Here is a 14,898-nt window from a genome sequence, read left to right as displayed (position 1 = left end):
AATCAGGATAACAGTATTGTCAGGAGTTCGTTGTATAGTATTTTGCACACACTTCTCAGCTGTCACCACTGAAACGGCCAATTTCTAGTTGGAAAAGAACACGAGAACAATGAATTACCTTAAGAAGCCAAGTGAGGACTGAATCGCGATAAGGCACAAATTTGTTTTTACCCTTGCCAGCTGCCTGGTCAGCCAGCGATGAGATAACCAACCCCAAGGTTGTAAGTGATCTGCCAAGAGAAAAATGAAACAATTAGTTTCATGGAGTATTTATTGAGTTTTCGTAAGATAATAATCCTTCTAGGTAATAAGTATAAAATTATAAGTCCTGGGCTTCCCTGGTGGTGCAGTGGTTGAGAGTCTGCCTGCCGATGCAGGGGACACGGGTTCGTGCCCCGGTCCAGGAGGATCCCACATGCCGCGGAGCGGCTGGGCCCGTGAGCCATGGCCACTGAGCCTGCGCGTCTGGAGCCTGTGCTCCGCAGCGGGAGAGGCCACAACAGAGAGAGGCCCGCGTACCGCAAAATAAATAAATAAAACAAAATAAAATAAAATAATAAAATTATAAGTCCCTAAAGCTGATATCATCAAGTCTACATTCATTTGTCAAGAAGCTGAGAAAAAGGAAAACAAAAAGTAACCCCATTAATTTAAAAGAATGAATTTAGAATCCCTGTAGAGTCTATTCCGTTCAATCACAGGACCTGTGAAACATTCATTTCAGAACCTGGAAACATACATTTAAAAGATCGCACTAGAGAATTATAACTTACTTCAAATATTATGTTTAAAGTCTCAACCATTTACTCTGAGTCTAACTTGGACCACTCTGGCCCCCGATTTTCCCAGAGTAACAATGTATCTCGCAAAGCACCCTTCCACTACAGTTACAAGGTACATCCTGTTCATCTGCTTAAAGCTGGCAAGCTTATTTCAATGTGGAGTTGCTACAGTTTAACAAAAACAAAGAACTACCCAAGCAGAATCTTGGAAGCCTTCCCAGGCCTACTGAATCAGAACCAGTTAAAGGTATCTCCAGGTGATTCACATGCACATTAAATTTTGAGAAGACCTGGCTGAACAGTCCCCAAAGTGATACATACATTCAGGTGCCAGGGCTATGAGTCTCAAAAGTGGTCCTGGGACCAGAAGCACCAGTGCAACTTGCAGCCTTGTTAGAAATGCACATTCTCATGCCCCACCACAGACCTACTGAATCAAACATTCATGGTGGGACTCAGGAACCTGAGCTTTCACAAGCCTTCCAGGTGATTCTGATGCTGGTAGAGTTTGAGGACCACTAGTCTAGGCTAATGAGTGTCCCGTGGTGGTTAATACATGTTCTCTGCACTTGGAGAAAAGATCACCATAGAAACAACAGATTTGTGGTATTGAGGGATGAAGGACATCCTTGTATCACAGTTAAGTACCAATTGCTCTTTTAAAAGAAATCAACTGAATTCCAAGTTTAGCAGCCAGAAAAGAGCAGTCTCAGGACATCTCCCGGGACTGCAAGGAAGGTTACATGGTATCATAAAGACAAAACCCTTTGTAAATGATTAAAAAATTAAAAGCTACTACTATTTATAAAAAACAAGGAAGGACACAAATCAGCATGTGACTAGAGCTTAGCAACTGAAAGACTACATAGCTTTCTTTCTAATGTTAACAACAGATTTCCATTAAATAAGTTGAAAGGAGTAAAAGTATATTTCCCACCACACAATATAATTCTCCAAAGGTGAGTCACTGGAAAAGTCATTGAAATACAAAGCAATTCCAAGAGGCAAAAATGAGTCAGAATTTTAATAACCAACAACCATTACTGCCAAGTGACATAAATATGTGTATCATAATTGACAAATTTAAAAGTTAAATAAATCCACCCCAAGAGAAATGAAAACATATGTCCAAACAAAAACTTGTATAACAATTTTCATAGCAGCAATATTCACGACAGCCAAAATGTGGAACCAGCCCAAATGTCCACCGAATGATGAAGAGAAGAATAAAATGTGTCACGTCCTTGCGAAGGAGTATTATTCAGCCCTATGAGAGGAATGAAGTTCTGATACATGCTACAACATGGATGAACCTTGAAAACTTATAAGAGAAAGAAGACAAACACAAAAAGCCACTGTGCTGGGTTGTATAGTGCCTACTCCCCACCCCCAAATTCATGTTCACCAGAACCTTAGATGTGACCTCATTTGGAAATAAGGTCCTTGCAGATGTAAATAGTTAAGATGAGATCATACTGGCTTAGGGAGGGCTCTGATCCAATGACTGGTGTCCTTAAAATAAAGCCATGAGAAGACACAAAGACACACAGGGAAAAACAACAGGTGCAAATGGAGGCAGAGACTGGAGTGATGCATCCACAAGCCAAGGAGTGCCGGCAACCACTAGAAGGTAGGAGAGAGGCATGGAAGAGGTTTTCCCTCTGAGTCCCCAAGAAGGAACCAACCCTGCTAATCCCTTGATTTTGGACCTCTGGCTTTCAGAACTGTGAGAAAATATATTACTGTTGTTTTAACCCATCCAGTTTGTGGTAATCTGTTATAACACTAGGAAACTGATACAGCCATATATTGTTTGATTCCATTTATATATGAAATATCCAGAAGAGGCAAACCTATAGAGATGGCAGTCATGATTGCCTGGGGCTGGGGAGGTCGGGGGAAGGGGGAATGATTTGGACACCAGGTTTCTTTTGGGGATGATGAAAATGTTTTAAAATTAGATTGTGGTAATGGTTACACAACTCTATGAATATCATAAAGCTACCGAACTGTACACTTTAAAAGAAATTTTAAGAAAGAAAAATGGCATGTGATATATATGAAATAGAGGGAAAAAGGAGTTCAATATAAGGCAAAAACACATTTCTGCTTTAGATATAGAATACTGGGCATTTTTCACATTTTGCTACTATTGAAATGAAATTTTCATTTGGAAGCAACTCTTTGGAGTATCCCCAATTTTTCATACCCAAATGCAGCAGAAATTACTTTAATTCATACCAACTACAAAGAGCTCAGCGACTCAAGGGTCAATATCGGCAATTCTGAGGTTAACAGTAGTCCTACAGCTCTATAGCTTATTCAGTTAGAGAAGCTTAACACTTGTAGAAGCCATGCTCTTTACCTAACGGTGTGCATACATTCAAAACAAGAACTTCATCTGAACCTAATATGGTCCTCTTGGAACAAAAATAAATAAACTGCAGAATGAGTGGGACTCAGTGATGACTGAGAGGTCACAAGGTTACCCAGTGAGGAGGGGTCCATGCCACCCCCCCTTTCTGGGTTCCCCCCGGAAGCAGTGATCCAGGGGCATCTAGGATCCTAAAAACCATTTGAAAGTTCAATGTCTGAAAGTTGATCACCAGGCTTACATATTTTAATGGGAATTTTATTTCCAGGGACCTTAAAAATATAACAAAATAACTAATTATGGACCCTGCTAGCCCTGCTGTTTCAGCCTGGAGGCAAAAAGGCAGCTCATGGGTGTCAGAACAGGGTGGGAGTGTTTTGCCAATTTTAGGGGCTGAAAACGTTACTCCAGGAATCTTGCTCAGTCTAGGAAAGCTCAGCTCCTTTCCCGAACCTGCTGGAGGTAGAGACAGTGAGGAAGTTCCTAACAGTTAAATCTCTCACCACAAGTCCTTGGGCGGCGGTGGGGGGCGGGGGGGAGGAGATGGGGGAGGGGCTGGCTGCGGAGGAAGGAAGACTTAGGCCAGGTGATAACATCTATAAGCAGACAGCCAGGGGCTTCCCTGGTGGCGCAGTGGTTGAGAGTCCTACTGCCGATGCAGGGGACATGGATTCGTGCCGCGGTCCGCTGAGCCTGCGCGTCCGGAGCCTGTGCTCCGCAACAGGAGAGGCCACAACAGTGAGAGGTCCGCGTACCGCAAACAAACAAACAAACAAACAAAAAAAACCAGACAGCCAACTATAGCAAGGGAGAATTCGGGATCAGAAAGAAAGTAAATAAAACTCAGGAGGATCAAAAATAAAAGTGGCTCGCTAAAAAAAGTTTGTCAGATATATGTATACATACAGCTGATTCACTTCACTGTACAGCAGAAACCAACACAACACTGTAAAGGAACTATACCCCAATTTAAAAAATTGTCATAATTCAACTTTTTTTTTTTTTGCTTTTCTATACCTTCCTTAAACCTACCTAGTTTCCCTTTAAACTCCAATCACCAGATTCCTTCCCTTAGGAGTAGATATGATGTGATGTGAGTTAACTATAATGTCTAGGATGGATTTCAAATCTATTTTACCTACGTTTCCAGTGATCCTTTTCTAAGATCGTAAGTGTAGGACTTGTTAAACTTTGTCAGAGTCAGCTGTGTATGCATTGCTCTCTCTACTTAGACTGTGACCACCGTGGCAGCAGAGACTGCTATGCCTGGCTTACAGAAAGCACTCCGTCAATATTTGCCAAGTTACTAGGCTGAGTCTAGAATACAGTGAAGAACAGAAGACGAACCTCTTTCTACAAAGGACTAATTCAATGACGGTTTGGGTACACTCTGTGGGTGCTGGCCCAATATCCATTTTCCCCTTCTTACTTGCCAATGGACACCTGATTTTGCTGGGAAGGGTGAACCGAGCTAAAATCTCTAGAGTCCTCTGCAGCTCGGAGAAGCCATGAAACACAGTTCTGGCCAATGAGACGTAGGGAGATATTCCTGGGAGGGGTTTCCAAGCAGGCTATGGTTCTCCTGATAGAAAAGGTACATAGTCAGCTGACAGAAGCCGGTGGTCATGTCCCCATCTTGTTTGGAACACAGATATGGATACAATGCCTGGAATGGTAGAGCTGTCTTGAGGTCATGAGAACCACATGAACGCATACTAAGGTTAGTCCATACAGCTGTGTGCCTGATAGCATTTCTGAGGTGCTGGACCTGCCTCTGACTTCTTGTTAAGTGAGAAAGATGAACTCATCACTTGGTTGTCATTGCAGTGGTTTCTGTTGCTTACAGCATAATGCAATCCTTGGCTTTTACAGAATTAGTCAAAAGATGATGAAGTTAGTGGAACTGAGTTTAGCCCTCTTCCCCAGGAAGTCCCCACTCCTTACAGGAAAGGAGAAATGCAAAGTGGCAATTTATGTGGAAAATTATGGGGAAAGGACAGCACCATCACATGACAGGAGAGGAAAGAAAACAGTTATATCTACAGTATGGGCCTCATTTCCACTCACCACTGTTTTCCAGTGACTAATGCAAATCATTAAACCCAAATGTTCATCTAATGAGTATCATTCCCAATCTCATTTCCATTTTAATTGCTGTGGTGTAATAAAAAAGCATATATGAACATTTCCAAAAAAAAAAGTTCTTTTGCACATTTGCTCTGGAGACATTAATATACGTTATACCTAGAATTCTGTCATCAAGTAAGCTCAGGGAATCATGAAGTTATACGGGATTCATGACTGCAGGATTTCTGAGCGCTTTTAGCACTGGGAATCTCCAAAGGAAGGCTTTATAAGTAGCCTTTCTCAAAATTATTTATCCAGGGGTCTTTTTCTCCCCAGAGCCACTTGAGGAACTAGTATTTCACAAGAATGTTGTGGGAAACACTGAAGTAACAAAGGCACATGTCCCAAAAGATGTGGCTACTGCATCCTCAGGAGCAAATGTTTGCTCTGTCCCTTGTGGGTCTCTTGTGTTAAATACAGAGACATTTCTTCAGATTTCTTTCTTCACATATGTGGACGCTGCAATGCACAAGTGGTAAATTAACAAGGACCCCCACCCGCCCCTGAATAATGGACAGAAGGCAGGCCACTTTTATTCTCTGGTACAAGTTCATGTTTAGTTCTGCAGGCAAAACCCACTGAAATGAGGTTTCCGAGGGGAAATGAACAAGAGTCATGGAGGGTGCTCAAGAAGAAAAAAAGGATTGAGTCACATGAAACATTAGAAACATTGTGCTTATAAGTTATTAAAACAAATTATATGACAGAATGCTAGGAGTAACATATATTACTATCCCTCAAACAACTGTTCAGTAGAGCCCATTTTTGGAAATGTTTAGTATATACTTTATTTTATTTTATTTATTTTTATTTATTTGTATTTTTTTGTGGTACGCAGGCCTCTCACTGCCGTGGCCTCTCCTGTTGCGGAGCACAGGCTCCGGATGCGCAGGCCCAGTGGCCATGGCTCACAGGCCCAGCCGCTCCGCGGCATGTGGGATCTTCCCGGACCGGGGCACGAACCTGTGTCCCCTGCATCGGCAGGCGGACTCTCAACCACTGCGCCACCAGGGAAGCCCTATACTTTATTATTAACCACAGTAATTGAAATGGAAAGGAGACCGGGGAAGATACTCATTAGCTGAATACTGTTGGCATTTAATGGTTGGCCATTGCTGAGAATAAAACAGAACCATTTTCAATGGCGTTCCCAGGGGTATTAGAGAGTGTTCCATGATCTAAGTGAGTTCTCAGAGAAGTTGATCCAGCCAGTCTCCAGGAGCAGGGAAAGGCTTCGTCCTTCCGCCCTCAGTAGACGGAGGAGCAGCAGACGGACTCCCAGACGCGTCCCCTGTGAAGATGGTCTACAGATGACCTATCCCCCCCTGGCCCTGCACAGGCCTTGGCGGTACAGCCATACAGTGCCTTAGCTCTCCGCGTGAAGGAATAACGTGTGCTGTAAAGCTCTTAAGAGCTTAAGGAGAGATGAAGCCCCTAAATCCATAGCCCATTAAGCAGACACTGATGTCTGTGTGAAGTCCCTGGCAGGTCTGCTTAAGAGGATTATTAATGTTCCATATAAAGAAGCCCCAGTAGGAGGCTGAGAAAAAGCTTAGGAAACATGTCAGAGATTTCTTTAATTTTAGCCCTCCACTGGGCACTGATTTTAAGGCTTAAAAAAACCATTTGTGGAACTATCAGGCAGCAGTTTCAATATACTATTTATTTTACTAGTACACACTTACATAGAGCTTACTACGGGTCGGCCTGTTCTAAGCATGCTACAAGTAGTCACTAATTTAATCCTCACAACAGCCTTACTCATAGTGTTTGCTCATCCACATTTTACAGGTGTGGAAACTGAGGCACAGAAAGGTCACACCCCTAGTTTCTATAACTAAGAAGCTCCCGTGTCTCCTCTGGGAAGCCTCCCACAAACCTGCCAGCACCCTGTGTGTAAGTTTCTATGGCAGTTAATGTATTAATATCACTCCTCCAAAGGTCTCCTTCCCCACTGGACCTTGAACTTCCTGAGGCCAGGGTCTGATCTTACTCACCCCTTTCTTCTTATGCCCAGTTGGTGTTCAACACGTATTTGCTAAATGGAACAAAAAAGTGCAGGTCCATTTATCTCTCATTGGATATCCTTGGGGCTACATGTGCTTTGAAATCCAGAATATTTTGGATTTGAGGAAGTTCAGTGCATACACTTACCCATGACCACTGTGGGATCTGGGACAGCAGCCCATAGTAAAATTCATTAATATTTCTGCAGCTAAACTTATGAATGGCCACACTAAATGAGTAAATAAAGACCATACAGGGCTTCCCTGGTGGTGCAGTGGTTGAGGGTCCGCCTGCCAATGCAGGGGACGGGGGTTTGGGCCCCGATCCGGGAGGATCCCACGTGCCGCAGAGCGGCTGGGCCCGTGGGCCATGGCCGCTGAGCCTGTGCGTCCAGAGCCTGTGCTCCGCAGCGGGAGAGGCCACAATAGTGAGAGGCCCGCGTACTGCAAAAAAAAAAAATAAATAAATGAAAAAAAAAAATAAAGACCATACATGAAGATAAAGACCTCATCAGAGTTCAGGTGAGGGTTCACCAACAAGTAAGCTATGAAGAAAATCAGAAAAGCACTTGGTTTTCAGAGCACTTTGGATTTTGGAACGGCAGGTAAAGGACTATGGGCCTCTCTTTCTACAAAGGTCTCTAAGACAGCTGTGCAGACCATGGCATGGTCCTACTGTGAGAAGATGTCCCATCAGTTCAGTGACTAAGTACCAATGACCATGCTGAGAACCTGGAGGACACCTGGTGGAGACCTGGACCCACAGTGGGCTCCCGGCACATATGCACCAACTCAGGGAGCTGAGAGAGATGTGTGGGGTAAAGAAAAAAGCCCTGGACTAAGGTTCAAGGGAAAGGGTTCAGAGACGGCTCCACTCCCTTCGAGCCAGCTATTTTGGGAAAAGCACAAGACCAACTTGGCAAATATCCCCAGGCTGGTAAATGTGTCCTAAAAAAACATGCTTCAATGCTGGGTGATGTAGCACTTCTCAACATTACCTGCTCAAGAAAATACCCCCACCTTCTTTTGCTTTTTTGGATGAAGTAACTTACTGTATCTTAACCTATGTGCTCCTCGAGGGCAGCAATCATGCTGTAACAAATAACCACAGACACAGTGGCCTAAAACAACACAACTGTATCATCTTACAGTTCTGGAGGCCAGAAGTCCAGAATGTGCTTCCCTGAGCTAAAACCAAGGTGCCGACAGTGCTACGTGCCTTCTGGAGGCTCGAGGGGAGAACCGTTTCCTCGCCTTTTCCAGCTTCTACAGGTGCCCACGTCCCTCAGCTCGTGGCCCCTTCCTCCGTCCTCATGCGAGCAATGGACTGTGAGGTCTTTGTCACCCATGTCACCCTGACGCTGGCTCTGCCATTTCCTTCTTTCACTTACCAGGAGCTTTCTGATTACATCAGACCCACCCGAATAATCTTCTCATCTCAAAATCTTTAACTTGGGCCTCCCTGGTGGCGCAGTGGTTGAGAGTCCGCCTGCCGATGCAGGGGATACGGGTTCGTGCCCCGGTCTGGGAGGATCCCATATGCCGCGGAGCGGCTGGGCCCGTGAGCCATGGCCGCTAGGCCTGCGCGTCCGGAGCCTGTGCTCCGCAACGGGAGAGGCCACAACGGTGAGAGGCCCGCATACCGCAAAAAGAAAAAAAAAAAAAAAAAATCTTTAACTTAATCACATCTGCAAAATCCCTTTGTGAGGTAAAATATGCACATGTTTTGGGAATTAGGACCTGGGCGTAAGTGGAGGACAGGCAAGCAATATTCTGTCTACAACAATATCTAAGTTCCTCTTGCGTCCCCACATCTAATGCAGTGCCAGACACATAGCAGAGGCTTAATAAACGTCTGCTCAGCTTTTATTCATACTACTTAAATATCTCCAACCTCATCTTTAAACAGAGGAAAAGATACATATAATGAACCTCACATGAAATAATGCATACGAAAGTGCTCCCAAAACTAAAAAGAACTGGGCTTCCCTGGTGGCGCAGTGGTTGAGAGTCCGCCTGCCGATGCAAGGGACGCGGGTTCGTGCCCCGGTCCGGGAAGATCCCACATGCCGCGGGGCGGCTGGGCCCGTGAGCCATGGCCACTGAGCCTGCGCGTCCGGAGCCTGTGCTCCGCAATGGGAGAGGCTGCAACAGTGAGAGGCCCGCGTACCGCAAAACAAACAAACAAACAAAAAAAAACAACTAAAAAGAACCATAAAAATGTAGATATCTCACAGACTAGTAGTAAGGAATACATACATCCATTTGTGAAAGAGCCAGTATATAACTAAGGAAAGATAGTAGGAAGCTAAGAGAATGCCACTCAATCCATTAAGTCATAATGGAAAAGAGCCAGTAGCTGGAGTACCTAAATCATGTTATCATGTGGCCTTGAGGTAGTCCAGTTTGAGACACTACATAATTTAGTGTCCAAATTGAAGGGGGCACTATTAGTATTTCCTCTGGGACAGAAGTATCAATCAGGACTCTTTCCGGCAAACAGAACGCTTGGGAACCCCACTTACAGCAGTGGGGTGAGCCTGGGCTCTCAAGCCAAACTGCCTAAAACCAAATCTAGGATCCACGCTTAGAGTTTTGTGACCCTGGATATATTATTCCACTGCTCTCTGCCTTGGTCTCCTCATCTGTAAAATGGGTATAAGAGACCCATCTCATGATGCTGATGTGAGTTATTACATATAGAGCATTCAGAACAGAGCCTGGCATATACTAAGAGGTCAATAGAAACTAGTGATCGTTACACATGAAGGCCAGCCATACTTAAAATTTCCATAAATTCACAGCACAGAATTCCCAGTGGCTTCCCACAAGTGTAGACACAGGCAAAGGGTTGGCATGGCTTAGCACCAGTAAACAAATGTCTAGGAGGGCTGACAGTCTTTTCTTTGGTACCTGCATCCTCACACCCTCATTTTTGCTTCCCCATCCTGGTTCTTGCACTCATTTTGGAATGCAGAGCTGTGTGCCCGCCTGGGCTCCTACAATGCTGTGTCATGAAACAGAGCAAAATCCTTTGTTATGAGAGCAGGAGACAGAATGACTGGGAGTTAACCCCGTAAAGCAGCAGTCTGCGCAGTGAGCACGGCTCTGTCCATCTGATAGAGGGGGTGATACTTCACTGCTAATTTTAAACTTCTGTAAACTTCTGTAAAATTACAATGTGCCAGTACCATTTTGAAATGCAAGCTCCACAAACATGGTCCTGACTATATTCTCTTGTCACCTTCTGTGTCTCAACAGAAAAATTCAAGTACAAACTAAGCTACTTTCTACTCACGCTGTTTATACAGCTTATAAAAATAATAGCTACAACCATTAATATTTATTCAGCGTATACTACGTGCCAGGCTTTGTTCTAAGCACATTATGGGCATTTACTGTGCCTGTGCTGTATCCTCTGAGTGAAATGCCTTCATCTCCTTGTCCACCGGGCCAACTCCTACACACCCAGCACCTTGGCTCTCCTTCAGCCTTCACCACATCCCTGGGCATGCTGCAGACACTCAAGGCAAAGAGTGAGATTTCAGGATGGCAGTTCATCAATAAATGTCACTTTTTTGGGGGGAGGTATTGATGTTTAAACAGTATTAGCCTTACAAAGGGATTCGAAGCAGATTTTCTCTTCAGAATAAGCTCCTCGAGTTAAATTTAAGATATGATTTGATTTACAAAATTGCAACTTGCGTTCACCTAAGACTATATTATACAGATACACTGGGTGTTTGTACAATGTTTGAGGCGTTTTACTAAACCTCATGCATCTCAATAGAGGCAGGTGGATGTTTTTCTTCAACCCAGTTCACTAAAGCTACACAGACTCTGAACCATCTGTGATCAGAGCCATCTGACTCCTGATAATGCGACAAGTCCCCCAGGCACACAAGAAGCTGGGTGGGGCGTTCCAGTTCAACGCGGGAGTAGCACCAGCCTCTTACTTGTTAATGTTGCTGCCTTCTTTCAGTCGCTCTCCCGCAGCTCCCGTTTTAGACACTCTCTCGCTACCCGCCAGGTCCACCAAGCTGACCTTGCTCACTTTCTCTCCTGAATTCTAGTCGTGAGAAACGAGAGAAACGACACACGTGAGTGCAGAAACCACACAGACATCTACATATATCTCAGCACCACAACTAAAGCCATCCCGCTGCAACAAGGCATACTCCTCAAGAAGATTTTAAATTGTAAGAAGAGTTCTTAGACTAGCAGTTTCATGGGCAAAATTTAGGTTGGCGTAGCACTGTGGCATTTTGTTTTGTAGTTGGGAAGCAAGTGCACTGGGCTTTCCAGAATACAGTCAGAAAGCTGGAGCTTTTAGGCACCTATGAGAACATACCAGGACATGAGGATTCCTCCGTATTCAGGTCAAATCCTTCTTTTTTTGAAAAAGCTTTCTTTAAGCTAAATGTTGCGGTTTCCTCTTTAATATCCCTTAGTGACTATGAAGTAAACCCAGTTGTTTTTAGGGGAATTTCAGTATGAAAGGATACATATTAAAAGCTGTATGGTGACATCATCACGTCCTTTAGGGAGTTTATACAAGGAATCCAATTTTTTTTAAAATGTTATGTATAAAGTAAGACCTAACAAATTAAATGATGTAAGCAAAGTAGCTCATCTAGTAAGTAGGAGAGCTGGCATACAGTTCTCAGGAACTGAATCCAGTCATGAAACAGTTCACTCATGCAGGGAGAGTTCTTTCACTGCCACCGAAGGTTCTACCCTGATCCCTCACCCCAGACTGTAGGTCATACAGAGTCTGTGTGATGATGATGTTGAACACAGCATGGGAGCGGCTACTTTCTTCATTCATGTTGGTCGCAGCTACAGTCCGAGACTTATTTCCCTCAGACATCAATGACTCGATATCCTAGAGGAAAAGCAGAAGGAAAATATTAGAAGCACAAAACCCAAGAACAGCATCCTTCCCATCAAGCGTATGTGTTAATTATGACGCATGTGTCACCACCCTTCCATATAAACCTCCTTCTCCTCCACAGAGCCTGTTTTGAGCTTCCACTCCCTCAGTGCTTTCTAGTGCATGAAATGTTTCCCCCATTCTTTTTGTTTATTTTTTAAAATTTCTATTGGAGTATAGTTGATTTACAACGTTGTGTTAGTTTTTGCTGTACAGAAAAGTGATTCGGTTATACATATACATACATCCGCTCATTTTTTAGATTCTTTCCCCAGAGAGGTCATTACAGAGTATTGAGTAGAGTTCCCTGTGCTCAGCAGAGGTTTTATTTTACTTTATTTTTTAATAGATCTTTATTGGAGTATAATTGCTTCACAATACTGTGTTAGTTTCTGTTGCACAACAAAGCGAATCATCCATATGCATATACATATCCCCATATCCCCTCCCTCTTCAGCCTCCCTCCCACCCTCCCTATCCCATCACGCTCTAGGTCATCGCAGAGCACTGAGCCGATCTCCCTGTGCTATGCGGCTGCTTCCCACCAGCCAACTAGTTTACATTCGTTAGTGTATATACGTCAGTGCTTCTCTCACTTCGCCCCAGCTTCGCCCTCCCACCCCATGTCCTCAAGTCCATTCTCTATGTCTACCTCTTTACTCCTGCCCTGCAACTAGGTTCATCAGCACCATTATTTTTTTCTTAGGTTCCATACATATGCATTAGCATACGATATTTGTGTTTCTCTTTCTGACTTACTTCACTCGGTATGACAGACTCTAGGTCCATCCACCTCACTACAAATAACTCAATTTCGTTTCTTTTCATGGCTGAGTAATATTCCATTGTATATATGTGCCACATCTTCTTTATCCATTCATCTGTCAATGGACATTTAGGTTGCTTCCATGTCCTGGCTATTGTAAATAGAGCTGCAGTGAACATTGTGGTACATGAATCTTTTTGATTATGGTTTTCTCCAGGTATATGCCCAGTAGTGGGATTGCTGGGTCATATGGTAGTTCTATTTTTAGTTTTTTAAGGAACCTCCATACCATTTTGATAGTGGTTGTATCAATTTACATTCCCACCAACAGTGCAGGAGGGTTCCCTTTTCACCACACCCTTTCTAGCATTTATTGTTTCTAGATTTTTTGATAATGGCCATTCTGAGTGGCGTGAGGTGATACCTCATTGTAGTTTTGATTTGCATTTCTCTAATAATTAGTGATGCTGAGCATCTTTTCATGTGCCTCTTGGCCATCTGTATGTCTTCCTTGGTGAAATGTCTATTTAGGTCTTCCACCCATTTTTTAACTGGGTTGTTTGTTTTTCTGATATTGAGCTCCATGAGCTGTTTGTGTATTTTGTAGACTAATCTGTTGTCTGTTGTTTCATTTGCAAATATATTCTCCCATTCTGAGGGTTGTCTTTTTGTCTTGTTTATGGTTTCTTTTGTTGTGCAAAAGCTTTTAAGTTTAATTAAGTCCCATTATTTGTTTATTTTATTTTTATTTTTTTTGCAGTACACGGGCCTCTCACTGTTGTGGCCTCTCCCATTGCGGAGCACAGGCTCCGGACACGCAGGCTCAGCGGCCATGGCTCACGGGCCTAGCCGCTCCACAGCATGTGGGATCTTCCCGGACCAGGGCACGAACCCGTGTCCCCTGCATCAGCAGGCGGACTCTCAACCACTGTGCCACCAGGGAAGCCCCCCATTTGTTTATTTTTGTCTTTATTTCCATTACTCTAGGAAGTGGGTCACAAAAGATCTTGCTGTGGTTTATGTCAAAGAGTGTTTTCCTACGTTTTCTTCTAAGAGTTTTATAGTGTCTGATCTTACATTTAAGTCTTTAATCCATCTGGAGTATATTTCTGTGTATGGTGTTAGGTAGTGTTCTAATTTCATGCTTTTACATGTAGCGGTAGTTTTCCCAGCACCACTTATTGAAGAGGCTGACTTTTCTCCACTGTATGTTCTTGCCTCCTCTGTCATAAATTAAGTGCCCATATGTGCATGGGTTTATCTCTGGGCATTCTATCCTGCACCATTGATCTATATTTCTGTTTCTGTGCCAGTACCATACTGTCTTGATTACTGTAGCTTTGTGGTATAATTTGAAGTCAGGGAGCCTGATTCCTCCAACTCCGTTTTTCTTTCTCAAGATTGCTTTGGCTATTCGGGGTCTTTTGTGTTTCCATACGAATTGCAAAATTTTTTGTTCTAATTCTGTGAAAAATGCTATTGGTAGTTTGATAGGGATTACATTGAATCTGTAGATTGCTTTGGGCAGTACAGTCATTTCCACAATTATTGATTCTTCTAATACAAGAACATGGTATATTTCTCCATCTGTTTATGTCATCTTTGATTTCTTTCATCAGTGTTTTATAGTTTTCTGAGTACAAGCCTTTCACCTCCTTAGGCAGGTTTATTACTAGGTATTTTATTCTTTTTGTTGCAATGGTAAATGAGAGTGTTTCCTTAATTTTTCTTTCTTATTTTTTGTTGTTGGTGTATAGGAATGCCAGAGATTTCTGTGCATTAATTTTGTATCCTGCAACCTTACCAAATTCATTGATTAGTTCTAGTAGTTTTCTGGTGGCACCTTTAGGATTTTCTATGTATAGTATCATGTCATCGGCAAAGAATGACATTTTAATTCTTCTTTTCCA

General features: G+C 43.3%; 1 protein-coding gene across 1 annotated transcript in view; it reads right to left on the bottom strand.

The window, feature by feature from the left end:
* Positions 1 to 14,898, bottom strand: part of KIF13A (kinesin family member 13A) — a 207,421-nt gene that overhangs the window by 56,853 nt on the left and 135,670 nt on the right. The window contains 3 exon segments of the mRNA XM_081247019.1: positions 119 to 230; positions 11,246 to 11,358; positions 12,040 to 12,174. Of these exon segments, the coding sequence (XP_081103145.1) occupies positions 119 to 230; positions 11,246 to 11,358; positions 12,040 to 12,174 (360 nt within the window).

The sequence above is a fragment of the Mesoplodon bidens genome (assembly GCF_964165515.1).
Source record: "Mesoplodon bidens genome assembly, chromosome: 10".
Classification (NCBI taxonomy): Eukaryota; Metazoa; Chordata; class Mammalia; order Artiodactyla; family Ziphiidae; genus Mesoplodon; species Mesoplodon bidens.
The sequence above is the reverse complement of the archived record's forward strand: the minus strand, read 5'-3'. Positions and strand labels throughout refer to the sequence as shown.